This window comes from Mobula hypostoma, chromosome 6 (assembly GCF_963921235.1).
Source record: "Mobula hypostoma chromosome 6, sMobHyp1.1, whole genome shotgun sequence".
Lineage (NCBI taxonomy): Eukaryota > Metazoa > Chordata > Chondrichthyes > Myliobatiformes > Myliobatidae > Mobula > Mobula hypostoma.
The window spans coordinates 127444492-127471422 of NC_086102.1; the positions used below are offsets into that span (position 1 = coordinate 127444492).

General features: G+C 40.2%; 2 protein-coding genes across 3 annotated transcripts in view; one reads left to right on the plus strand and one right to left on the minus strand.

Moving 5' to 3' along the window:
- Positions 1–4681, plus strand: part of usp40 (ubiquitin specific peptidase 40) — a 136767-nt gene extending 132086 nt beyond the window's left edge. For both annotated transcript variants that reach the window (XM_063051643.1, XM_063051645.1), the window contains exon 32: positions 909–4681. In XM_063051643.1, coding sequence (XP_062907713.1) covers positions 909–1029 — 121 coding nt within the window. In that variant the 3' untranslated portion in view covers positions 1030–4681. The remainder of the gene's footprint in view (positions 1–908) is intronic.
- A 1758-nt stretch (positions 4682–6439) lies between these two features.
- Positions 6440–26931, minus strand: part of LOC134348379 (flagellum-associated coiled-coil domain-containing protein 1-like) — a 55629-nt gene continuing 35137 nt past the window's right edge. The window contains exons 7-15 of the mRNA XM_063051653.1: positions 25291–25352; positions 24873–24970; positions 22039–22091; positions 19978–20077; positions 17876–17979; positions 16161–16232; positions 14679–14768; positions 11881–11990; positions 6440–6782 (exon numbers count right to left, since the gene is read on the minus strand). Of these exons, the coding sequence (XP_062907723.1) occupies positions 6665–6782; positions 11881–11990; positions 14679–14768; positions 16161–16232; positions 17876–17979; positions 19978–20077; positions 22039–22091; positions 24873–24970; positions 25291–25352 (807 nt within the window). The 3' untranslated portion in view covers positions 6440–6664. The remainder of the gene's footprint in view (positions 6783–11880; positions 11991–14678; positions 14769–16160; positions 16233–17875; positions 17980–19977; positions 20078–22038; positions 22092–24872; positions 24971–25290; positions 25353–26931) is intronic.

The window sequence follows — 26931 nt, forward strand, 5'->3', positions numbered from 1 at the left end:
GTTACCTACGCACAAGGAACAATTTTCAGGTGGCTAATTAACCTAGCATACCTGTTCATCTTTGGGATGTAGGAGGAATCTGGAGCACCTAGAAGAAATTCATGTGGTCACGCAGGACATGCAAACTCCACAAAGAGTGCCCAGAGATGGGGTTGAACCTGGGTCAATCATTGTGTTGCAGCTGCTCTACTAGTTGATTGTTTTGATGACCCTAAAATTACCAATAATAGTTGGCCATCAAGCCCTTAAAAATTAATGTTATTAACGGTGCAAACAGGGCTCATTTGAGTGAGCAATTCCCGCTGCACTTCAGGAAGCCGTTGCAGCTCACCCTAAAATATGAGCAGCTGTTGACTGTCCAGCACTTTGACCCTCAAATTGATTCATGAAATTTCTATGTACAATTGACCCTTGAACATTAGTTGGTGTATAATTCTGACAGAATGTCTTTAAACCTTGATCATCTTGCGTTGTATCATTTGTACATGAAATTCCAATGAATATAGAAATACTTATCAATTGAATTTATAAAAATATTATTCACCTGTCCAAAGGAAAGATGAATAAAGCAAGTAGCAGGATAAAACATTATCATCTTCTACCTATAGCTGATGTCTAAGAGCTTCTCAGTGCTTCTGATGTGACTCCTAATATTGTGTATGTTTAAAGGAAATTTAGTTCATGAGTTGAAATTACGCATTTGAAGTATCGAAACATAACATGGCAGAAAATAACTGCATAAGTAAAATATTGTTTTAAACAAAATCTATGTCCTTAAGAATTTATTGGTTTAAAATAATAAGTCAATTTAATACATTTCATGAGTGTTAATTTTATTTTTAAAATTGGCATACACACCTTAAATTTAGGAGTACATTTAGGTTAACTGAATGCTTTTTTTTAAACAGTGAACAAGCTACTGCGCATCAGAGTGGCGACTCCACAGAAGCTAGCGAAAAGCAGGTAGTTCGTGGTCGTACCCGCAGACCGGAAGTTGCCTTGTCTATCAGTGTGGCAGACTTCAGATAATGGCTGCAGAAATTGGAAGTGGCCAGCTGGAAGAAGTTGTGAGCTTTTCTCTTATTATCGGAAGCTCGTAGCTGAGTAAGAGCAGTGAAAGTACAATCAGTGGCTCATCTTCTATGAAATGCAAAGAAGTAAAGGTAGCCAGTTATAAAGTGAGGGTTGAAAATAAGTTGGCAAAAGCTGCCAGGTTCTTCATGACCGTTTGTTGGTACCCTAAGAAGATTCTCTTTCATCTTCTCAGTCTGAGAAGAGAAATCCAGCAGGAGATGTTATCAAAACAGATTGAAGAACCATCGCCAGAGGACTTGGGGTTCGTTGGTCAATAACTGCCAGAATGAATACTTAAGAGATTTTTTTTATTTCATGCAAATATTCAATCTTTTTAAGAAAAAAAAATTATCTATGCAATAAATGGGAATCTATTCCCAAGGAAAATGTCAATGCTTCTAACACAAACAACTGGTGTTCATTGATGTGGCAAAGCCTCAGTATTGCAGTCATCAATACGTAGTAATGGTAATTGGTAATTTTGGTCATGTGTTCTTGTGAAAATTTCTCTTGGACTTGGTTCTGATCTGATTGATGTATTGACTGAATTTTCATGGGCCATAAAATCCAAAGCAGGATCACATCACATAAAAGAGTGTTAATTTTGAAATGTTTTTTTTCTAACATAGGATGGTTATAGGAAAAGAAACAATTAAAGTGGATTTTATGGTCTAATTTTCAGTGAGGACCTGACCTGCTGGCAAGGACTATGTGCCTCACGTGAACACTCGCAACCTCAGGAGTTCGCAGTTCAGAGAAAGCTCTGCTATCTAGTAATGATACACAAGGTGATAATTTGAGATAGACTTAGAGTATATAATGTACGAAAAAAAAATGTATAGCCTTATGTTGCAAGTGGAGTAACATCTTTTAAAGAGCCACTGTTTTCCTATTTAAACTTTTGTTCTTCACTAGAAAACTAACACAATTTCCCCCTCGATCAGTTATTTTGCTGATTGTTTTACACAATGCCTTAAAAGACACCTAACCTCTTGTAAATTAGATATACACTCAAAACTTTATCTATGTGCCAATAGGATGTATTAAATCCCTCCTGCTAATATATTATTTTTACTCCTGTTCAAATCTTTGGATGTTTTGCTAGTAAGTGCTAAGTGGCTAGAACAAAATCCTTACCAAGTCTAACACTGAGTAGCACAGGAATGAGGAGTCTATTTTGTTAATCTAGTCATAAACATTCCAAAAAGTAGTTGTCCACTGATCCCACTTAATGGAATTTCACTATTAACGTATATGTACTGTATGGTGCCATTTGCAGGGATTGCAATGTGTATAAAGGAAAGTCAAGCTTGCACTCAGTTTATTCAAGGATGAAAGATTATAACAAATTCTCTCCATTGCCCTTCTAAACAAGCATCGTTGCTGTAATTTACTTCAGATTTTATCAAACAAAAACAGGTTAATTTGCTACAGTGATCTGCAGTTGCTTTTGGGACAGATTTGCCTATAGTTTTTAAAACAAGAAAACAAGCTATGAATAATAATGACGAGACAGGAGAAATTTAAAGAATCAATTAGAAATGTTGCAGCCATCCTTTATTTCAGCATTTTCATCTTGTTTCTTAAAATTACAATTAGTAAGTTATATAACTGCCTCCTGTGGAACAGGATGCAAAGAGTTGCCTTGAAAATGAAGTTTAGGTTCCAGATATTAATGACTCAGTGACTAACTTCATCGGGATATGTGATGCGACTTAGCAGCTGCACTTAGTTTACTTTTAAGTTTGAACTTTATTATATAAATTGTAGAATAGTTTTGAGTGATCTATGACTTTGCTCTGAATTGTGAATGTGATTAGGTGTATTATATGAATGTGGCATGACATGAAGTTTTCATGGTGCACTGTAATTTGTGATTGGCCAATGATAAACAATTTTAAGAAAATCTTATTACAATCAATTTGAACTGAAAATCTGTGGTAACATGCAAGAATGCTGCTGATTTGATTGAGGAGGAGGAAGAGGAGAAGTTGTATTGGCCAGTATGAAAAATATTTTCATGAATACGTTTGGGTAGAATTTGCTTTCTTTCTGGAACAAGGGAATATTTCTTTAAAACTTTTTTCCAACATGATTTAGTGAAAAAGCAAATGAAAAGCTTTATAATCACTAACTGTATTGATATTTCAATAACAATAGATTAAATTCAAACAAAATCTTTAAGTACTTATAGCAACTGGTTTAGTTTTTCTTCAGTCAGTAACTGGTATAGGCCTAATTTGCTGTAATCCAAAGTACTTGCTGAGAATTAAAAATAAAACAGGAAATATTTGAAATACTGAGAAGACAGGGCAGCATCTGTGTACACTGATTGTTGACCTTTCATGAGAACTTTGACCTTCAGTATCCACAGGTGCTTCTTTGCCTCTTTGGTATTTCCAATACTTCCAGTTTTTATTTCTGATTTCCAGCATCTGCAGTGTTTTTTTTTCAAAGTTAATATCCAGAAGTGGTGTTTCGTGTTATACCTTTTTTTTTCCCTGTAGGATTTGAATGAATCTTGTAAAATACCAATTTTCTACTTGAAGCTGATATTTTTTGGATGTGATTGAGTTGATTACAGATTCATCTTCAGTTTGGCAGATCTTCAAAAATCTTTATTCTTCAGAGAGAGGGTGATAATGGGTTATTTACCACCTTCTCCTTTGACCATGGCTATTAATAATTCATGTCAACTTGTACATTGGATACAAGATGTATTTTGTTTTTGAATCAGTGAGGTATCGCAGGAGACGGCATTTTATTTTTTTAAAAAAACAAGAAAATCTAATCCCTTTCAATCAGTGCTTCAACCTGAGGCATCTCTGACCTGTTTTCATGCTTCCTTCCAGTGAAGTGCTATGGAGACAGGTGGGGGCAGGTAGGCAAGTGTACAAGGAGCTTTGTTAGAGGAAAAAGAGGTGTTTTGATACTTTCCAAATGTGAAATTTTGTTAATGATGCAGGTGGCACAAATGTATTAATTAGAAATACAAGCTGATCATCTCTTCCTGGTGCTTAATTACTTCAGAAGGTGATTAATGCTCATGAACGATTTGACTTGGCCCTTGGTTGGCGAGGTTGTTTTTGTTTCCTTTCTGCTTTGCACTGCCATCAAGCATGGACAGTTCAGTTTCCGATGGAATGTTGGTTGACAGAGGGATTGAAGTTTCTTTCTACAATGCCACAGGTTCCATTGTCCCAGACCACTAGTATTTGGGTCAAATGTGATAGGTGGAGATGATTTTTGCAACGCTGCTACAGATGTACTTATGGGATATGGGGAATTGGGCAGGAGAGGAGGAAAGTAGATCATGCATTGGAATAGAAAACCTGAAACTTTAGATTTGGGGATTTCACAGTTCAATTACCACCTGGCTTATTACCTAAAAACAGACAAGCACTTAAGTCCAGCAAAGATGCAATTCTGGCTTTCAGGGATGTTTTGGCATCTATTGAAAGCAAAATTTTAAACATTGCCCAAGGATAACCCCTTCTAATCTGAGCTAGTAAATGTGTGGATAATTATTCTGACATAAGGAAGGAGTAAGAACCTCCTTTGAATTTTCCTAAGAAATTTGAATCAGTTTATTTTATATCGAGGATAAGCATAATGCAATAATTTCATATGTAAAACTCTATAAATTGATTAAAGAATTTATACAAAAAAGTGATTTTTTTCCCTTGTGTGTTTGCATATTTTGGTATCTACTTCTGTCTGTACATCACTAATCTAGGCCTCAGTTAATATAACATGGTTCATGCTGATTATTCCAGTAAGCCATCAGAAGTATGTATATACTGCATTCTTCAGGGGAGAACTTAAAGTTCTGATTTGAACATGTAGAAATGGAACTTCTACATTAATCACCCGCAAAGCTTTGGTAAGGCATTTAGTTTTTTGAATGCAGTTTGTCAATCTGTTGATTGTTCTTCTCTTACTACACAGCTGGGAACACTAATTTTATATTGGACGTTGGATATGTTGCTTGAACATGCATAGTGCAAGTGTAAAACAAATGTATATAGACCTTTAACAGAGTAATAAGGCCTAAAATGTTCCGTGGGATTTTCGAACAAAAATCATTTGTTTCTGAGCCATACAAGTTGTTAGATGATATGACTGAGAGGATGAAGTACATTTGCTTGATTCCCAAGGCATTATTTGAAGAACAGGCAGTTCTTTGGACTACCAGGATCATATTTATCCTTTGGTCATCAGAGCCAAAGAATTTTTATTTTCTTAGTCACATTGGCATTTGTGGATCTTACTGGGTATCAAGTTGGTTGTTATGTTGCCTACATTGTATTTAAAAAAAAGCCAATTATGCTTAAACAACCCTTTGGTCCATTGTGAAAAATGCTGTATGTTTTTTAGTTAGAGGGTGAAAATTAGCTGTGTTGACTTTTTAAAAAATTAAGATGGAATGCATTGTAAATATTTTGCCAGACAACAAATGCAGAAATGGTTAATTTATGTTTAAAATCTTATTTTCCTTTCTAAAAAATGTCAGTAGAGAAATAAAATTGGACCATTTTTAAAAATCATACAGCTTTCATAGTCAGTTATAGAAAACTACAGCACAGAAATGGGTCATTCAGCCCATCTAGTCTGTGCCAAGCCATTTAAACAGCCTAGTCCTATCTACCTGCACCTGGGCAATAGCTCCCCCATCCATGTACCAATCCAAAATTTTCTTAAACAGTGAAATTGAAATCAAATCCATGGCTTGCACTAGCAGCTCATTCCACACACTCACCACTGCCTGAGTGAAGAAGTTCCCCCTCAAACATTTCACCTTTCACCCTTAACCAATTTCCCCTGGATCAACAAAGTATGACTATGACTATTATCCTATGATCCCTAGTTGTAGTCTCGCCCAATCTCAGTGGAAAAAAACCTGCTTGCATTTACCCTATCTATACCCCTCATAATTTTGTATACCTCTATCAAATCTCCCCTCCATCTTTAAGACTTAAGATTGTCAGTGCAAACTTATTCTCTTCCTCTCACAGGAAAGTCTCAGGTGGGCATGTGGCAGAGCCAAACAAATGGCAAATATAGGAGGCCATGTCTGAATGTCTCAATTGTTTTTTTTAATCTCATTTATGCTCTTCAAATAACTCTCCCTTTGGAAAGTTCATATTGAATCTACTTATACCAGTTTTTCAGGAATTCTAACTCCAATTGATTTACAGAATTCCCATTGAAAAATGCACCTGGAAGGTAAGTGAGAATGGGAAAATTCTTGATTTTGATATAGAACACTAGTTGATACTAAAATCTGGAGAAACGGGTGCATTGGATGGTAGTTTCCAAATGAAGCTATTACAACTAATTAGTTCCAAAGTCCAAATTTATTCTGTTTACAAAACAATGTTCCCAGTGAACAATTGTACATTTGAACCAAGCAAAACGTACCATGGGGTGTAGTTGCTAATCTTTGCTCCATACATTTTCAATCTTGTACTCAATCCCTTTGACTGTGATGCACATGGACAAGTGCATGTGGTTTGCTGCCATCTGTTTGAGGAGCCAGAGGAAATTCTGGCTACAATGTCTCATCCATGTCCCTTGCATTGACCTTGCTTTATTCTTGTGAAGTGACCTGGAGATTTACTTTCATTTTAAGCTTCTGTATTCTCTCTTGCTCCTCTATTTTGGCCTTTAGGACACATAGTTCTTCAGCTTTCAGAGCAAACAATTGCCTGAAGAGGGAAAAAAAAAAAGTGGTTATTTTTGTCCTGTTGCTCCAGAAGCTTCCATGGGCACTTTGCTGGATGAATAGGATTGCTGAATTTCCAGAGATTAGTAATGCATTTTGACAAGCAGTTACAAGTTGATGCTGTTCAGTCTTTCAAAGGGGTAGATTTTCTGTTATATATACAATTCTTCTGGACACATTGTTAAAATTGACTTGGAGGATCTCATTTGATAATTAGGCACTTTTAAGAGATGTTTCGTTGCATTTCATAATCATTCTATTTAACTCTTTATCTTGTTTCTAGAGTATTTATTTATTTAGTGATACAGCATGGAGCAAGCCCTTCTGGCCCTTAGAGCTGCTCCAATTAACAATTACAGCACTGAAACAGGCCATCTCGGCCCTTCTAATTAACCCTGACCTAATTATGGAACAATTTACAATGACCAATTAACCTACCTGGTACGTCTTTGGACTGTGGAAGGAAACTGGAGAAAACTTCTGCTTTCCATGGGGAGGACATACAGAGACTCCTTACAGATTGACACCGGAATGCCTCAAGCTATAATAGCATTGCACTGACCATGGCGCCAAATAAATATGTTCTTTTAATACTGAAAATTACTATTTGGAGGAGAAAACAAAATAATTTTACACTGTGCAATTTCTGTACGACTAACGAAGGGTCTCGGCCTGAAATGTCGACTGTACCTCTTCCTATAGATGCTGCCTGGCCTGCTGCGTTCCACCAGCATTTTGTGTGTGTTGCTTGAATTTCCAGCATCTGCAGATTTTCTCGTGTTTGCTTACTAAGTTGGTACAATTGTGTATGACAGAAAAAGAGTACATAATTTTTTTGGCAAGAAATTAGATGGCACAGCTGCTGCCTGTCAGCTCCAGAGTTTCAATCCTGACCTCTACTGTTGCTTCGGTGCAGTTTGCATGTTCTCCACTGGGTTTCCTACAGGTGCTCCAGTTTCTTCTAGCATGCACCTGTTGGTAGATTAATTAAGACCGTTCTGATGCCTAAACAATTCTGGTCACCCCGTTGTACATGGATGTGAGGCTTTGGAGAGGGTGCAGAAGTTGTTTACCAGGATGCTGCCTGGATTCAAGGGCAAGAGGTTGGACAAATGTGGGTAGTTTTCTTGAAGCAGCAGAGGTGAGGAGAGATCTGATAGATGCTTACAAGATTATGAGAGGTATAGATAGAATATACAGTATCTTTTTTCAAGGTTGAAAAGTCTGATATCAGAGGGTATGAATTTAAGGTGAAAGGGGGTGATTTCAAAGGAGAGGTGAAGGGGAAATTTTTTTTCTTTTACAGTGGTGGGTACCTGTGATGACGGTTGAGGCAAATACATCCGGCACTTTTCAGAGATGTCTAGATATGCACATGAATGTGAGGGATATGGACTTTGTGTAGGCAGAAAGGATTGCTATAGTTGGCCATTTGATTACTAATTTAATTGGTTCAGCACAACATTGTGGGCTGAAGGGCCTGTTCCTGTTCTGTGTTCTAAGCTATGAGCACCACAGATCACCTAATCAGGATGTGTTTTGACATATAATTCACTGCGGGAGAAACTTCTGTGGCTCTCGACCAGTTCTGTTTACTGTGAACAAAGGTTCCTGCATTTTCTTGGCTGGCTAATTTATATTCAGTTCATTCATGTCACTAAATAAAGCAGTATAAACAAGCTCAAAACACCCTCAAGGCAGCACAACTCCAGAGGTATGGTTTCATAAAGGATTTCAAGCAATGTTCTGCCTTTAAACAGGTCAGATTTTTTTTCCATGGCTGTAATGAAAATGATACTGACTGGTGCAGCCTCCTCGACATCGGTGAGATCTGCCAACATTGTCGGAAATCGCTTCGTTGGTAACCTTTGCTCCATCTGTTACAACAGCTAGGATGCCCCTGTGGCCAGCCATTTTAGTTCCATTTCCCACTCGTGCACTCACATGTCTCTCCTTGGCCTCCTGTACCTCTATATTGAGGCCAGACACTGGCTGGAAGAGCAATACCTCATATTGTCTTGGCAAAAACGTTGATTTCTCTAACTCCTGGTACTATTCCCCTCTGTTTTCCCTTGTATCTATGCCCCTTTTACCCTTCTCTTTCCTCTCCTCCATAACTTGCCATTGCCCTTTACCTTCACCTTCCTTACTCTGGTTCCCCATCTCCTTCCCTTTATTGGAAATGTACTGTCCTCTCTTATCAAATTCCTTCTTGAGCCCTTTGCCTTTTCCATCTATCACCTCCCAGTTTCTCACATTATTCTCTTTTTATCCCCCTTCACTTTTTACCTGGCAACTCCTGTTCTTGCTCCAGTTCCCCTGTTATTCTGCCTTTCCAGTCCTGATGAAGGATCTCAGTCCTAAGCATTGACTGTTCTTACCCTTCCATAGATGCTGCCAGTATTACAGTTGAACAAAGGGAACTATGGTGCTATGAGGGAGGAGCTGGCCAAAGTTCAAAGGAACAATACCCTAGCAGGGATGACAGTGGAACAGCAATGGCAAGTGTTTCTGGGAATAATGTGGAAGGTGCAGGATCAGTTTGTTCCAAAGAGGAAGAAAGATCCTAAGGGGAGGCCATGGCTGACAAGGGAAGTAATGGACAGTATAAAAATAGAAGAAAAATAACATAGCAAAGACGAGTGGGAAGCCGGAGGATTGGGAAACTTTTAAAGAGCAACAGAAGGTAACTAAAAAGGCAATACAAGGAGAAAAAATGAGGTATGAAGGTAAACTAGCCAAGAATATAAAGGAGGATAGTAAAAGCTTCTTTAGGTATGTGAAAAGGAAAAAAATAGTTGAGACCAAAATTGGGCCCTTGAAGACAGAAGCGGGTGAATTTATTATGGGGAACAAGGAAATGGCAGACGAGTTGAACAGGTACTTTGGCTCTGTCTTCACAAACAATCTCCCAGATGTAATAGTGGCCAAGGGACCTAGGGTAATGGATGAATTGAAGGAAATTTATATTAGGCAGGAAATGGTGTTGGATAGGCTGTTGGGTCTGAAGGCTGATAAGTCCCTGGGACCTGATGGTCTGCATCCCAGGGTACTTAAGGAGGTGGCTTTAGAAATCGTGGACGCATTGGTAATCATTTTCCAATGTTCTATATATTCAGGATCAGTTCCTGTGGATTGGAGAGTGGCTAATGTTGTCCCTATCTTCAAGAAGGGAGGAAGAGAGAAAACAGGGAATTATAGACTGGTTAGCCTGACATCAGTGGTGGGAAAGACGCTGGAGTCAATTATAAAAGATGAAATTATGACACATCTGGATAGCAGTAACAGGATTAGTCCGAGTCAGCATGGATTTATGAAGGGGGAATTGTGCTTGACTAATCTTCTGGAATTTTTTGAAGATGTAACTATGAAAATGGACAAGGGAGAACCAGTGGATGTAGTGTACCTGGACTTTCAGAAAGCCTTTGATAAAGTCCCACACAGGAGATGAGCGGGCAAAATTAGGGCACATGGTATTGGGGGCAGAGTACTGACGTGGATTGAAAATTGGCTGGCTGACAGAAAACAAAGATTACCGATTAGCGGCTCCCTTTCGGAGTGGCAGGCGGTGACCAGTGGGGTACCGCAGGGTTCAGTGCTGGGACCACGGCTGTTTACAATATATATTAATGATTTAGATGAGGGAATTAAAAGTAACATTAGCAAATTTGCCGATGACACAAAGCTGGGTGGCAGTGTGAAATGTGAGGAGGATGTTGAGATAATGCAGGATGACTTGGACAGGTTGGGTGGGTGGGCAGATGCATAGCAGATGCAGTTTAATGTGGATAAGTGTGAGGTTATCCACTTTGGTGGTAAGAACAGAAAGGTAGATTATTATCTAAATGGAGTCAAGTTAGGAAAAGGGGAAGCACAACGAGATCTAGGTGTTCTTGTACGTCAGTCACTGAAAGCAAGCATGCAAGTACAGCAGGCAGTGAAGAAAGCTAATGGCATGCTGGCCTTCATAACAAGGGGAATTGAGTATAAGAGCAAAGAGGTCCTTCGGCAGCTGTACAGGGCCCTGGTGAGACCACACCTGGAGTACTGTGTGCAGTTTTGGTCTCCAAATTTGAGGAAGGACATTCTTGCTATTGAGGGAATTCCCGGGACGGCAGGACTGTCATATGTCGAGCGACTGGGCTTGTATACTCTGGAATTTAGAAGGCTGAGAGGGGATCTTATTGAAACATATAAGATTATTAAGGGATTGGACACGCTGGAGGCATGCAGTATGTTCCTGCTGATGGGTGAGTCCAGAACCAGAGGCCACAGTTTAAGAATAAGGGGTAGGCCATTTAGAACACAGTTGAAGAAAAACTTTTTCACCCAGAGAGTGGTGGATATATGGAATGCTCTGCCCCAGAAGGCTGTGGAGGCCAAGTCTCTGGATGCTTTCAAGATGGAGCTCTTAAAGATAGCAGAATCAAAGGTTATGGGGATAAGGCAGGAACTGGATACTGATTGTGGATGATCAGTCATGATCGCAGTGAATGGCGGTGCTGGCTCAAAGGGCCAAATGACCTACTCCTGCACCTATTGTCTATTGACTTGCTGATGTCCTCCAGATCTCCAGCATCTGCAGAATCTCTTGTGTTTCTGAATGATTCCTATTAGGTACAAGGACACGATTAAGCCTTTTGCTGTAAAGTCCAGCAATTTGAAAGAGCAAATGGAAAAGGTCAGTTGCTTATTACCAGAACTGAATGGTTAATTATGAAGTTGACTGGACTTGATGTTTTTCTATCAAAGGGTGATATAATAGAGGGATTATTCATAAGTAATTTAAGAGTGTAAACGATGTTTCCACTTGTGGAGGATTTGGGCTATTCTTTACCTGTTCACTGGTTCAGTAAGGGATTCAGAGAAAACGTCTTTGGCCAGAATATGACTGAAATATAGATTTCAGTGGTGACATAAGGTATAGAACAGTTGCAGAGATATTTTGATATCACAAAGTCAATACAATGATTTCACACAGAACAGGGAAAATATTCTACCAAGTTTCAAAGAGTGCATCTTACTCTAAATAATTAGTGAAGTATGATCTTGGTAAAGCAAGGACTAGACTGTGTTCTTACTTCAGATCAATGTTTTGATTCTCTAAAACTTCTATGGAACTCAGGTATTTCCTCTGCAGGGTGCTTATGTCTGTCTTGTAGAGTCCTTCAGATTCAGTCAGTTTAGCTTCCTGAAATAAAAAATGTTATTTTGTAAATCACAGATATTGAGATGAGCCACAATAAATAATTGGACACTATTGCACTATTCGGGGGGCGGGGGGCAGCTCTGTCCTCTTCCTCTGCATATCCCTCTGATCAAAGATTCTGTATCACCCACGTAAAAAACAGTTTGCTTTCCAGCATGATAATAATTTTCCTCCTATCTCAACCTGATTTTATAGCCTGCTGTTGAGCTGGTCACTATGCCACTGGACCTATTTGCACATGTGCAGAGGGCTGAATGAGTGAGCCCACCATGCATGACAAAGACAAAAGGCCATGGGAGCCAGGAAAGGCCCATCTCCACTAACCCCCGCCCCCCACACACAAAAAGTTGTTTAAAATGTGAATAATTAAGGAAATGGTCGCTAATTTTCCAAAGAATAGATGACCCAGTCAAATGAAAATGATCACTGTTTGGAAGTCAAAATCCCACCATCTGTGCTCCAGCTCATCTCAGACTGAGTAAGGCAAAAGTCTGATGTGAGTGTGAGCAAAATCAGGCTAGATCAGCTTTCCATCTATTCTTTCTTCTTGCTACGAACCTTTCGAACAGACCCTTGACCCGTGATTTTGTACCAAACTTTTAACCTACTCCACGATTAATCTAACACTTTCCTGCTGTATAGCCCTCCATTTTTCTATCAATTATTTGCCTATCTAAGAGTTACTTAAATATTTTTAATGTATCTGTCTCTACCACCACCTTTGGCAGTATGTTTCATGCACCTATCACTGTGTAAAAAAAAAACCTGCCTACGTCATTCCCCCATACTTTTCCCCAGTCACCGTAAAATTATGCCCCATTGTATTAGTCATTTCTGACCTGGGTAAAAAGCTACAGGGTCACCTCAGACAATTTTACCAACTTAGTAAGCATGCTCTTTTCTTGCTGCCGCCATCAGGTAGAAGGTACAGGTGTCTCAGGACTCGCACTACCAGGTGCAAGAGCAGTTACTGCCTCTCAACTATCAGGCTCTTGAACAAAAGGGGATAACTACACACATTTAAGGACTCTTTTATCTTGTCATTATTTGTTATCTGCATTGGCAGTTTGTTCACAGTTACTATTCTATAGATTTGCTAAGTACGCCCACAGAAAAAGAATTTTCAGTGTTTTATATGGTGACATTTATGTACTCTGATAATAAATATTACTTTGTACATCATAAACCATCCATGCTGGCTGTTGTTCATTAACTTATATAAAACAGGAGTTATAGCTCAACAATGTACTGAACTGAAATTAGACAGTAGCATGTGGTTGCTGGTACTTGTTTCAGAAAGGAGTATGACTACAATGTGTTGAATATCCAAGAGCCACGCGAAAGATTCTGGAAATTACTGGGTACTCTGCCAACCCTCATACAGTAAATCTTAACTGGCAGAGTGGGAATAAAGGGAGCCTATTCTGGTTGGCTGACAGTGACTAATAGTGTTCCGCAGGGGTCAGTGTTATGAGGATGTCAGTGATTTGGATGATGGAATTGATAATTTTGTGGCCAGGTTTGCGGACAATAAAAAGATAGGTGGAGGGGCAGGGAGTGTTGAGGTAGCAGGGAGTCTGCAGAAGGACTTGGGACAGTTTAGGAGAATGGGCAAAGAAGTAGAGATGGAATACAGTGTCGGGAAGTGATCATGCACTTTGGTAGAAGGAAATGAGAAAATTCAGAAATCAGAGATGCAAGAGTACGCATGCAGGATTCCCTAAAGGTAAACCTGCATCTGAGTCGCTGGTAAGGAAGGCAAATGCAATGTTAGCATTCATTTTGAGATTACTAGAATATAATAGCAAGGATATAATGCTGAGGCTTTATAAGGCATTGGGTAGACTGCATGGAGTATTGTGAGCCATTTCAGACCCCTTATCCTAAGAAAGGATGTGCTGACATTGGAGAGTCCAATGAGAGGTTCATGAGATTGTTACTGCACATGAAAGGGTTAACGTACAAGTTATGTTTGATGGATCTCATTCAAATCTGTGGAATATTGAAAGGCTTAAACAGAGTGGACGTGGAGAGGATGTTTTCTTTAGTGGTGGAGTCTAGGTCTAGAGGGCATAACCTCGATACAAGGACATCCTTTAGAACAGATGCAGAGGAATTTCTTTAGGCAAATTCATTGCCACAGATAGCTATTGAGGCCAAGTCATTAGGTATATTGAAAGTGGAGGTTGATGGTTTTTTGATTAGTAAGGGTGTCAAAGGTTATGGGGAGAAGGCAGGAGAATGGGGTTGAGAGGGACATTAAATCAGCCATGATGGAATGATGGAGCAGACTTGATGGGTGAAATGGCCTAATTCTGCTGTTAATGTCTTATGGTTTTAACTAATATCCTGGAGAGTTTAAAGGCAACACTATTAACCAGGATACTGTAAATGTCAACCCTTTTCTAACTAATATCCCATCTGAGTTTTGGGCAGACTGTGGTGTGCCCAGTGCCTGAATTATTAGGTAATTCCAGTAACTTCCAGTACTATCCCAGCTCAGAGTGGCAACTGTGACCATGATCTTTTGACTCAGTGCCAGGCATGCAGACAAATGGATCTCGGCTCTGCTATTGTTTGCATGATTGGTATTCCTAAGCTACTGAGAAGTTAGGCTTTGGTTTCCAAAACTAGAAACATTCACACAAAAGTGATCAAACATCTGTTTACCATTGCTTGTAGGCGTTCCATGACATGGCTTAGGTGTTCAGTCTGATACTGTAGCTCTTCTGTCTTCTTTTCCAGCTGTTCCTGCAGATCCTGTAAATTTGAACATGAGATCCTGCAGATGCTGGAAACCCACAACAACACTTACAGATCTAGAAATAATCCTAATTTGAGTCTTGATTATTTTATTCCTCTCCATATATGCTGCCTGATCTGCTGTGTTCCTCTATCTGTGCCCAAAAGTATGAATACAATGCACAAAAGTTGCTGGAGAAACTTGTAGGTCAGGCAGTCTTGATGGAGAAAAATGAACAGACACTTTGAGCTGAGACCCTTCAGGGTGAAAAGGAAAGAAGCCAGGAACCAGAAAAAAGAATTGGGGGGTGGGGAGCAGGAGCAACAGCAACAGCTGGAAGAATCCATGTGAGATGGGAATGATGTGAGAAGATGGGAGGAGAAAGCTGAAGAAGGAACCTGGGTGAGAGTAGTGACTGTAAGTTGATGCCATAAAGTTGGAGATTACCCAGATCTAATTTGAGATGTTCCTCTAACCTGCATCTAGCCTCAGCTTTGCAGTACAGGAGACAGGTCAGTGTGGGGATGAGAAGTGGAATTAAAATGACTGGCCACAGGGAGATGCTGACTTTAAAATGGAATAAGCAAAGGTGCTCGAAGTCATTCCCCCAATCTGTGTTGGATCTCACTGATGTAGAGGTGGCTGTTTGGGAAGCAATAAATGACACTGGTATATTCACATTGAAGGACTGCCTCACCTAGGAGGACAATTCTGGCCCTGAGGATAGTGAGAGAGGAGATGTAGGACAGGCTTAACATCTGAGATGATTGTAGAGATAAGTGCTTGGAAGGGGATGAGTGGGGAGAGTGATCCCTGAGGAGGACCTGGTGATGGGATCCCTTTGGAGATGGTGTAAGTTGTGGAGGCTCATGGGATGGCAGGTGAGGATAAAGGGGAATCCCATCCTTGTTATGTCGGTAGCAAGGGTATGGGATGAGGACAGATGAGTGGGAAATGGAAGAGTTGCAGGTGAGGGCTGTGTGTATAGCAATGGAGGGGGAACATCTTTTATGGAAAATGACAACACCCATGTCCTGCAATGAAAAATCTCATCATGAGATGCCTCTATGTTCATCAGAGTAAATTATCCTCCAGTTTTAAATTCTGTACCCTGTCACAAGGCAGTTCACATCTAATGAAAGAACGATGTTTTAAAATCTTTATCTGCAGTACACCAATTGCCACTAAATACATCCTTGGGTACAATGACCAAAACTCAGTACTCCAGGAGCAGTCTCAATGACATCCTGTACATTTGTAGCAAGACCTCCTTACCATTGTACCCTAAATGAACACATGCAGATCCAGTTGACAGGTCCTTCAGTTAAATGCTGTGTAACCAAAGCTGCTTTACCTTCATAAAGGCAATTCCAAATAGCATTGAATTGTTCCTGGCCATATGTTTATACCTGGATCTTCTGTTTTGATATTTTTAGCTCGTCGACTGTTCCAAAAATGGCATTAAATTTGTTAGCAGCTTCCTGAGAAAGCAGAACCAAAGAGCGAGTCAATTACATTAAAAAATGTTTCAGATATCTGTAGATTGCCAAATTCAAGTTCACTAAACTCCAAAATCACAGCTAACTTAATGGAAAAAATGTCAAGTGTACCTATTTTGCATTTAATAGGACAGTTTAAAAAAAAATTTGTTTGTATCAAGTTTTAATGTAATTATTACATAATTATTATAATAAAAAAATAAAGTTAACCCAAGCTGGACATTATTGGCAGAGAATCTGGATTTTCTTTTATTCCAAAACTGGAAATATATTCTGACTAAAATTCTTTGAACAATTCTAACTTGAGGAAAAGCCATTTAACCTATCAAAATTTGTGTGGAATTTCAACACCATCAACTGAACATCCAGTTACAATTCTTAAATACACTTAGAGGATAACGGAATTAGTGTTTCATCGGGTCCTGTTTATTCCTATGCATAGATGCTGCCTGACCCGCTGAGCTCCTCCAGCATTTTGTGTGTGTTACTCCGGATTTCCAGCATCTGCAGAATCTCTTATATGCTTAACTCACATCAGGTTACATTCATTAATCACTCCAATGGTTCCAAATCCAGCGAGGCCTCAATTTCAATGTTCTCATCCCCACCTTCAAATCCTTCCAAGTCAACCCTGTAGGACCTTAAGTTATTTTCCTGATCTTTAGGGTTCTTCTGGGGGTCAAGAATGGCAAGGACTCTTAATTCTTAAAGATTGTTTATTTTAAAGTCTAAACAAACCTACAAATACTAAGCAAAGTGAAGAATTGAGAAGCAAAGCAAGGAAAAGCAAAGAAGGTGAAGATAAAAAGATGGTGCCTCTAAAAATCCATTACGTTTATAGTCAAAATAACAGAAAATTCCTTAGATAAAAATAAATCAATCAATGGTTGCACAATTACGTCACGTGTGTAATGTGCTAACACTTGGCCAATGGAAAATGAAAAGGTATATATATCGTTTTCTACCAGTAAGTGGGGACAAACCACCACATGCTGTGAAAAATACACTAGTTTGTTTTTGTTTAAAAAGTACATATTTTGATTAAACTATGACTTTAGCCTTACATTAATTCATCTAATATCTTAGAAAAAGTATTTTAAAAAGTGGTTTCCAGCAACCCTCTCCCTATTTTGTAACTTATTCCATCTATTCATTCAATTCTCTGCCCTTTCATGCTTCTTCAATTCTGACCACTTACATGTAACCAAATTTCAAGCACCCATTCCAGAAGTCTTTGTCTTTAGCTCTGGAATTCCCTCTCTAAGCTGCCCAGTCTTAAAGTTCCTTAAAGATACTTCTGAAAGCTAGCCCTTTCATCAAGATCATCTCACTTATTCTGATAAACCTCCTTAGATGGTTTGGCCAACTTTCCATTGATAACAATCTTAAGTGTTCTGGAGTATTTATTATCTTGAAAGAACCACATAAATGCAAGTTATTGATACTGCACTTGAAAAATGATGGCTGGGGGGAGAAAACAATGTCTATCCCTAATACTTCATTTGTAATGTACCATTCCATTGAAAGAACTGGAACACTTCCTTTGTGGAAAAACAGTCAAAATATCTTTAAGCTCTTCTATTCATTTCTCCCAGTGGGTACCATATTAAAAAGATTCTGCTCACCTCCATTTCAGTTTTGTGTTCCTCAAGCATGGAAGTAATCTGTTCTTGGAATTGCTCTTCAATTAACTTTTTCTCTTGGTCACATTTCTTTTTCAAGGTGTTCTCTGGCAGATAAAAGAAACCTCTCATTCACTGGATGCTATATCACAAGACATTTGTGTGTGGGGACCACCTCATAAGCTTAAAAACGCAAACATGAAATCCGCAGATGCTGGAATTTCAAGCAACACACATAAAAATTGCTGGTGAACGCAGCAGGCCAGGCAGCATCTCTAGGAAGAGGTACAGTCGACGTTTCGGGCCGAGACCCTTCGTCAGGACTAACTGAAGGAAGAGCTAATAAGAGATTTGAAAGTGGGAGGGGAAGGGGGAGGGGGAGATCCAAAATGATAGGAGAAGACAGGAGGGGGAGGGATGGAGCCAAGAGCTGGATAGGTGATTGGCAAAGGGGATATGAGAGGATCATGTGACAGGAGGCCCAGGGAGAAGGAAAAGGGGGAGGGGGGGAAGCCCAGAGGATGGGCAAGGAGTACAGTATAGTGAGAAAGACAGAGGGAGAAAAAGGAGAGAGAGAAAAAAATATATAATAATAAAAGATAAATAATGGATGGGGTACGAAGGGCAGGTGGGGCATTAACGGAAGTTAGAGAAGTCAATGTTCATGCCATCAGGTTGGAGGCTACCCAGGTGGAATACAAGGAACAACACCTTATAGGATGGGGTACGAAGGGGAGGTGGGGGCCTCCAACCTGATGGCCCCCACCTCCCCTTCATACCCCATCCGTCACTTATTTATCTTTTATTATTATATATTTTTCTCTCTCTCCTTTTTCTCCCTCTGTCCTTTTCACTATACTCCTTGCCCATCCTCTGGGCTTCCCCCCTCCCCCTGGGCCTCCCGTCCCATGATCCTCTCAAATCCCTTTTGCCAATCAACTGTCCAGCTCTTAGCTCCATCCCTCCCCCCCCCCCCCGTCTTCTCCTATCATTTTGGATCTCCCCCTACCCCTCCCACTTTCAAATCTCTTACTATCTCTTCTTTCAGTTAGTCCTGACGAAGGGTCTCAGCCCAAAACGGCGACTGTACCTCTTCCTATAGATGCTGCCTGGCCTGCTGTGTTCACCAGCAATTTTTATGTCTGAACCTTATAAGCTTTCCCACCTCTGCAATTCAAGATATTTCTAACCTCAGTCCTGCTTCAGTGCTGGTGGACTCAAATCCGGTTTACTGCTGGAGGTCAATATCACTGAGGAACAAAAAACAAGCTGCAGGAGGAACCTGGATAGTCAGCTGGCATCGTCCAGATGAACTGCGTTGACTGCCATTTCACTATACGGATGCTACCAGACCAGGTGTGTTCTTCCAGCAGCTCTTTATTTGCTCCAGATTCCGCCATCTGCAGTTTTTTATCCTTGACATTTTGTTTATTGAGGAAAAGCTGCAGTTCAGGTAAGAAGCGGGGTCTGTTCGGGAGAATATGCGTGATTCCTTGACACCATTTCTGCCTAGTTAAACATCAATCCTTAAACAACTCCTCTAGAAGCAAAAGCTGACATGTTCTGTTTGTCCCACGCTCTATTTCCTAACCCAGTAAAACAACTGCATGGCTTTGAAGCTCATCACTACTCTAGGGGTTGCTCTTCCTAAGCTCCGAAATTAATTTTTACACGTACACAATCAGCTGCTCCATGGGTGTGGCAAATCTAATAATCCAACAGGATAAACAGGTAAGTTAACAGAGAACGCCATTTAGAGCACTTCAGCCATTGGTATTGACTACTTTTGATTCCCTTTCCAACCACACTAAATAAACAAGCTATTTAAAATGGGGGTGGAACATTTCACCATCCATGGTAGTTAGTAGTGAGTGACTACTGCTGAAGCAGCAAACTAGTAACCAGCACTATACAAGATGATAGTAGTTATGTTACCAGCACATAAGTGTTCCATTATCCATTAAATGTTTATACACATTGTGTACTTACAATATGGCTCTTTTCATACACAACCTCACAATATGCCCAGTCCAAGTACTCCCTGATTCCCCCATTTCCCACTGTAATTCGTGCTCAGTAGTTTTCCTGCTGAAATGGTCAATTACCGTGCAGGCTCAACTCCATTATCTTGTCTGCTTCAAACTGCTTCTTCATTTCAGCTTCTCTCTGTGCCCAGTTTTCATTCATTTCTTCAATGATGGATTCCTGATTTAAGAAACCATCAACTTAGAATGAATAATGTTACAAATAAATTGCAGAACAGCCCCAAGTAGCATTTGTTACAATCCTGTTTTTAACAGGAAAATTGACTGGTTGCCTGGCATATCTGATGATGACAGTTGGATCTGTGCAAAGAAATTTCTGCAGGAGGGTTTTCAAAGTGGAAAAGATGTTGCCTTGAGCAGTTTCACTCTCTCTACCTCAAAAGTCTAGATCCAATGGGACAGGTAGTTGTTACAACTGGGTCTTCCTTGTTTGCAGTGGATGGCCATGATTTTTTTTTTCTGTGCCTCGTCATACCCTTCGCTCTATATGAAGTGTTGCAGAACTGTCTTTTTGTTGGATCTCACTATTGATCTCATTTGCCTAGTCTGCATGACTATCTCACCGCAGTATGAGCCCCACTGGCTCCCCTCACCTAGCTTAAGTTGCCCATCAAAGCAAGATGGCCACAACTGTAGGCAAACGGCAACTTGGAGCCACAGGTGAGAGCCAGTGGGGACCGAAGGTGAGTGAACGGCCCCAGAATGGACATGACAAACCCCTACTAATAAGAAAATGAATACAATAATAACTCTATTGAATTTCTCATTAGTGGCTTCCAAAGTACATACACACAAAGCAAAAATTCAGGGGCATGTGAAATCTATGTTTATTCTATAAACTTCTTCCTTGAATGTAACAATGTACACCATAAACAATCAAAATTTTGGCAACAAAGTTCTTAATTTTACTTTTAATATTGTCATTCTTCAGAGCAGGTGTGAGAAGGAAATGATTGTTACTTCAGATCCAATGCAGCATAAAAAAAACCCACAATAAATATAAAAGCAATCCTATAAAACAATATATAAGTAACTGTGTGTGGCTGTATGTACATAGGATTAGCTTACATGCCTCAGCTGATTGTATGTATAGCAAGTGACACGAGGTGCAGGAGCACCTGTACATGAGATGGCTGACAGGAAATGATAGGGACACTTGACAAGAGCAACTCTCTTTAAATATGGAAAACAGATTTGAGTAAATTCAGTTCTTTGCTTTGATTAAGATAGAACAATGGTGAGGTTGGTAGAGCTGTGGCCTCATGGTTCCAGCAAGCTGGGTTCAGTCCTGACTACTACCCCCTCTCCCTCTCTCTCTCCCCCCCCCCCACCCCTGGTGCTATCTGTGTGGAGTCTGCATGTTCTATGACCACATGGATTTCTCCTGGATGCTCCGATTTCCCAAAGGTGGAATAATCTAGGGCAGTTGATGATAACATGGGGAGAACAAAACAAGATCAGTGTAGGATTGGTCTAAGTGAGTGCCTGATAGTCAGTACAATAGGCCAAAGCGCCTCTTTCCCTGCTCTACAGCTCCAGCTTTACTTCTAGGGATGAATGAATTTTAAAAGCCCGGACCCAGGCACGCTTAGATGAGTGTCCTAATGCTAGGCTCCTGAATCACAATACATTTATGTTTTAGGTGTAAGCAGTAGCTTGGGCAGGGGGTCCTGGATTTTCCCGGTACTTGAGGTGAGACCAGCAATGAGCTGCACCACTGTCAATGTCATTTAGATGGTCTCAGGATATGGGCAAAAAACACAGGGCTGAGATGAAGGGAAATTTCTTCACATAGGGCAATTGCCACCACAGAGGTTGGATGGTTGAAGTCACTGAATATATTTAAGGACAAAAGGTATCAAGGGGTATGAGAGGGCAGGAGTATAGTATTGAAGTAATGGTCATACTGAATGGCAGAACCGATTTGAAGATCCAGTGACAATCTTCTACTTTTGTTTTTTCTTCCAACTCCAATATCCTTCCCTCCACTGCCACCTCTAGATACAAATTAAGTAACCTCAAACCAGCATTAGAACATTGCTGGGGGAAAACATACTAAAATGATAACTTACACACGTCATAGCACCATAAAACTAATTTAAAGACGTCTTTGTTACTTACCTTATAGGACATAAATGCAGCTTGTGTGTTATCAAGCTCTTCCTTCAGCTCAACTATAGAACAAAAGAAGAAAATATTTTTGTTGCATCTAAAGTGATCAAAGTTATAATCAATATAAATTTATTACCGAAGTACATGCTGTATATGTTTCCATATACCCCTGAGATTCATTTTCTTATAGGCTTTTACAGGAAAATAAAAGACAATAGAATTGATGAAACACTATACATAAGGACTGACAAATGCCCAATATACAAGAGACTAATTGTACAAACAGAAAAAAGTAATACCGAGAATATGAATTGTACAGTCCTTGAAAGTGAGCCTGTAGGTTGTGGAATCAGTTCACAATTGAGGTGGCCATCCACCCCAAGTTTGCATAAGGCAGATCTGCACACTACACAGACAAAGGCCCAGATATTTAATAGTCTGACATCTCTCTTTACTGCTGTAGGCTATCATGTTTAAAGTGACATGTATTCCCTCTCTTTGAAGCAAATCAGTCCACATACTGCTTCCCACTAGACACAATACCCACTCCCCTTGAATTTAGGCAATTCTTGGAAATCATTCCAATGTAACATGGTTAGCACAATCACTTTATAATGTCACTCATTGAGGTTAGATTCCTGCTGCTGTCAGCAAGGAGTTTGTACGTTCTTCCTGTGACCACATGGGTTTCCTCCGGGTACCCCGATTTCCTCCCACAGTCTAAAGATGTACAGTTCGGCTTAGTGAGTTGCGGACATGCTATGTTGGCACCAGAAGCGTGGTGACACTTGGGGGGTGCCCTCAGCACATGCTCGCTGATTTGATTTGACACAAACAACATTCTCCGTATCTTTCAATGTACAGACAAATATAACTAAGCTTTATCTTTAATCTACATTTTTGTTAGATATTTTTCGCTCTTAATTTCTGAAGTAACTATGAATATTTTGGTTGTTAATGGAAACAATACATTTCCCTCTATGTTCCGATATACATTTGATAAGTAAGCTTGAATCTTGAAATATTTCTAGGATTGTAAATATTTCCCCATCTCTTCCTCATTTTCCTGTCTCTCTAAGCTGCACCCAACAACTTTTTGTTGTTGCTTCAACTCTTCCCTCACAATGGGATGACATTGTGTAGTAAAAACAGAAAATGCTGGAAACAGCAATAACGTCTCAAACTGAAGAGCCTTCAGCAGGACTGTCCCTTTTAACTTGTGCTCAAAGAGTAGAATTCACTCTTCAATCAGTCCCCATTTATAACCGTGCAAGCAGCTACCAAGGCCCTGGGTTGTGGACAATCCATCAGCTTCATTCCCTCTCTCCATCACCATCATCCTAAAAACCTAATTCGCTGACAAAGCTTTTGACCATCTGTTCCCAGATGTTCTTGCATGGCTTGGCATAACATTTTATTTCATAATATATCTTGAGACCTTTTGCTCTAGGTAACTTATACCAACCAAACCTACAACTATTTATTATTTATCATATCAATTCAGTAACTATACACCAGATCAGTCCACAGTTCTCTGTATTAAACCAGTCCAGATTCCCTTCCATCACACATCAGACTGGTCTTGTACACTGTGTACAAAATTGGCCCAGTATCTGATACACTGTACTTCACACCAATTCAGTACACTACGACATCACTGCACTTCCTGTCCACTATACATCAGACTGGGTTCCACCCCTGTGCATCACTTGTCAGACTAGTCCAATAATTTTACTTTGCACTTTTTAACACAATAATCTGATATCCCATGTAGACCAATCTATACGTCATGCACCAAACAAACTCCATCAGGATACAGAAAGCAGACAGATGAGGCAATAACAGATGAGGATTCGGTGCCTGGACCTATGCATTAGTCCAACCTTTTATGGTTTCAAGGTCGTCGTCTTCAAAAAAAAAAGCTTCACTGCTCCATACAAGGACTGGATTTGGTATGGCAATTCAACTTCCACACGTGTGGACAGATTCAGATTTATTTATTTAGATGTACATGAAAACATATAGTGAAATGTGTTGTTTGTGTTTACAACCAACACAGCCTAAGCACGTGCAGGGGAGAGCTCATAGCCTGCACATTCTGGCACCAACATATCATGGCCACGATGTTCAGCACAACAACATGCAAAAAATGCAACAAAACAAATCACCACAGCACCACGAGCCCCTTTCCCACCCTCCCTCCTACACACACACACACACACAAGTTCTCTGACCACCAGTCCTTGGTCCCTGACTTTCAGACTCAGAGATATTGGCCTCTGACTTCTAGACATATGACCCAGGGTCTTCAACCTTCAAGCTTTCCCTTATAGACGTGCCAGTCTTGGTACTCCAACCTCCGAACTTGGCCGCAATACAAACTGGTCCGCACGTGGAAGGTGGTAGTCTCACTCAGAGTGCTGAAGTCATTAGTGAAGAATAGTGCAATGTGTGCTATCCTTACAGGTAAAAAGTACCAGAAGTGGCTGAAACCTCAGCAGACAATGGTTCACTGAGTGAATAAATTACAATAAAGTCTCGCAGGGTGGACACCATTTTGAAATTTATCAACAAATTTTCCTTAAATTAAATACTGTAATTTTTTGGGAAGCAGAGAAACAGCGAATTTTCTATATACGATAAGCATGAGATTCTGTATATGCTGTAAATCTTGAGCAATACACACAAAATGCTAGAGGAATTCAGCAAGTCAGGCAGCATCAATAGATGGGAATAAACAGTCAACATTGATAAAATAAACAGACCTGCTGAGTTCCTCAGTATTTTGTGTGTGTTTCTCTCCACACAGCAAAACTGTTCCATGTGGTGTGAATGGAACCTACCATACTGCTTCTCTGCGTCCATCTTGAACTCCACCATTGTCTCTTCAAACTCCTCTTTCATCTTCTTGACTTCAAGAGCATGGGTAGTGGCAATTTCACTGAAACAGAATAAACCTTCACAATCTGGCCCTTTCTCCATCCGCCTGATTTTTCAACATGTCTACAAAGGCAAGAGGTCCTCCAATCCTGAATTTTGTTTCAAACATTAATCTCAGACTACCTTTGACCCTTAAGGAAAACATTGCTACAGGCTTTTAGGAATGTTAGCATGGTAACAGCCCCACCCATTCATGTCAACCAAGCCTGGAGCAAGCACAGCATGATGCACACTCACCTCTCAATGTGGCGCCCAAATGCATGCTAAAGAACATCTCAACCATCCGTGTAACCCCCCCACCCCACTTTTTTGAAATCCTACCTCAGGTGTTCTTCATGCTTCTTCTCCAGCAACAACTTTGCCTCCTTGTTCTCATTCTGAAACTGGACCCAACAATGTGCAGTGAGTGGCCCATCTCCCCGAAACACCAAGTAAGCTTCATATCCCACCAGCAAACCCCCATCTACCCGCCCCACCACACAAACACCCAGGAAGTAGTTTCTTATTCACTACTAGTGGGTCTCATGGTTTATAATCTGAAAGGAGCAATACAGAGAACTTTCCCTGTAAATGACTTAGCTTTTGACACAAAACAGCATAAAAATATGGTTAGATTATAGATGATTGTACAGGCAACTGGAGGGAGGCACGGTACAGTATTACTATTACAGTGCCTCTGGGCGCTCTGAATTCCTCTCACGTTCCAAAGACGTATGGTGGGCATGTGACATTGGCGCTGGAAGTGTGGTGACATTTATGGGTTGCTAAGCACAAGCACCGCTGATTTGATTTGGTGCAAATGATCCGTTTCACTGTATGTTTTGATGTACATGTGACAAATAAAGCTAATCTTTATCTTAATCTTAAATCTGAAGAATATAGTATAGAGTAGAATGTACAACAAAGGAGCAGACCTTTCCAGTTCATTAACCCAAGCTGGTATGTAGACTTCGAACATTGTTTCTCCTTCACCTCACCCAACTGGAACTCCTTTCTGTGCCTTCCTCCTCTCTGCATGTTTCCGGTTTCTCCTTTATGGGCACTGGTACTTTTTACCACACCCGTGCCATGTAGGAGTGATTTCGTCCTCCACTGATGCTTCTGTATTACCTGTCAGATTTACTCATGACAGTATGAGGCTTAGTTTGGTGTCTCACACATGGAAACATTTCCTCAGCCCACACTACTCACCAGTTCATTATTTCAAAGACCTCTATTAGAGTAATTCCTTCCTACAAAAGGAGAAACACACACAATATATGGAAAAACTGAGCAGGTCAGGCAGCATCTATGAAAGGGAATAAATGTTCAGGCCTATACCCTTCATTGGGATGTTTCTACTGATGGGAAAGTCCCAAACAAAGAGATAGAATTATAAAACTAGGGAGTAGTCATTTAAAACTGAATTGCACAGCAACTACTTCTCACAGAGGGTAGTGAATCCCTGGAATTCTCTACCATGGAGTATTGTGGAGGCTTGAACCAAAGGGGATTTATAACAGGAGGGGGATAAATTTTGTCTGGCATAGAAGGTGATCAGGTGTTGTCACACTGGATGGCAGGGCAGGCAGGAAGGGCTGAATGGCCTACTCCTGCTCCACGTTTAGAATCAGAAATCGTACAACAGTGAAAAAGATCCTATAAAGACTCTATAAAACTCCCTTTTAGACCAATACCATTTTATTCCCCCATATTTCCATTGATTCTCCCCAGATTCTACCATTTACCTACATACTAAGTAATTTACAGCTGGCAACTAACCTACCAACCACACTGCTTTGGAAAGTGGGAGGAAAATGGAGCAACTGGAACCAACCCAAGTAGTCACAGGGAGAATGTGCAAACTCCATACAAATATCACCCAATGTCAGCAATGAACCTTGATCTCTGGACCAGGGAGACAGCAGCTTAACTGTTAACCTTCAGCTTAATCTATCACCTTTCCATGTTATCAGCTTTCAC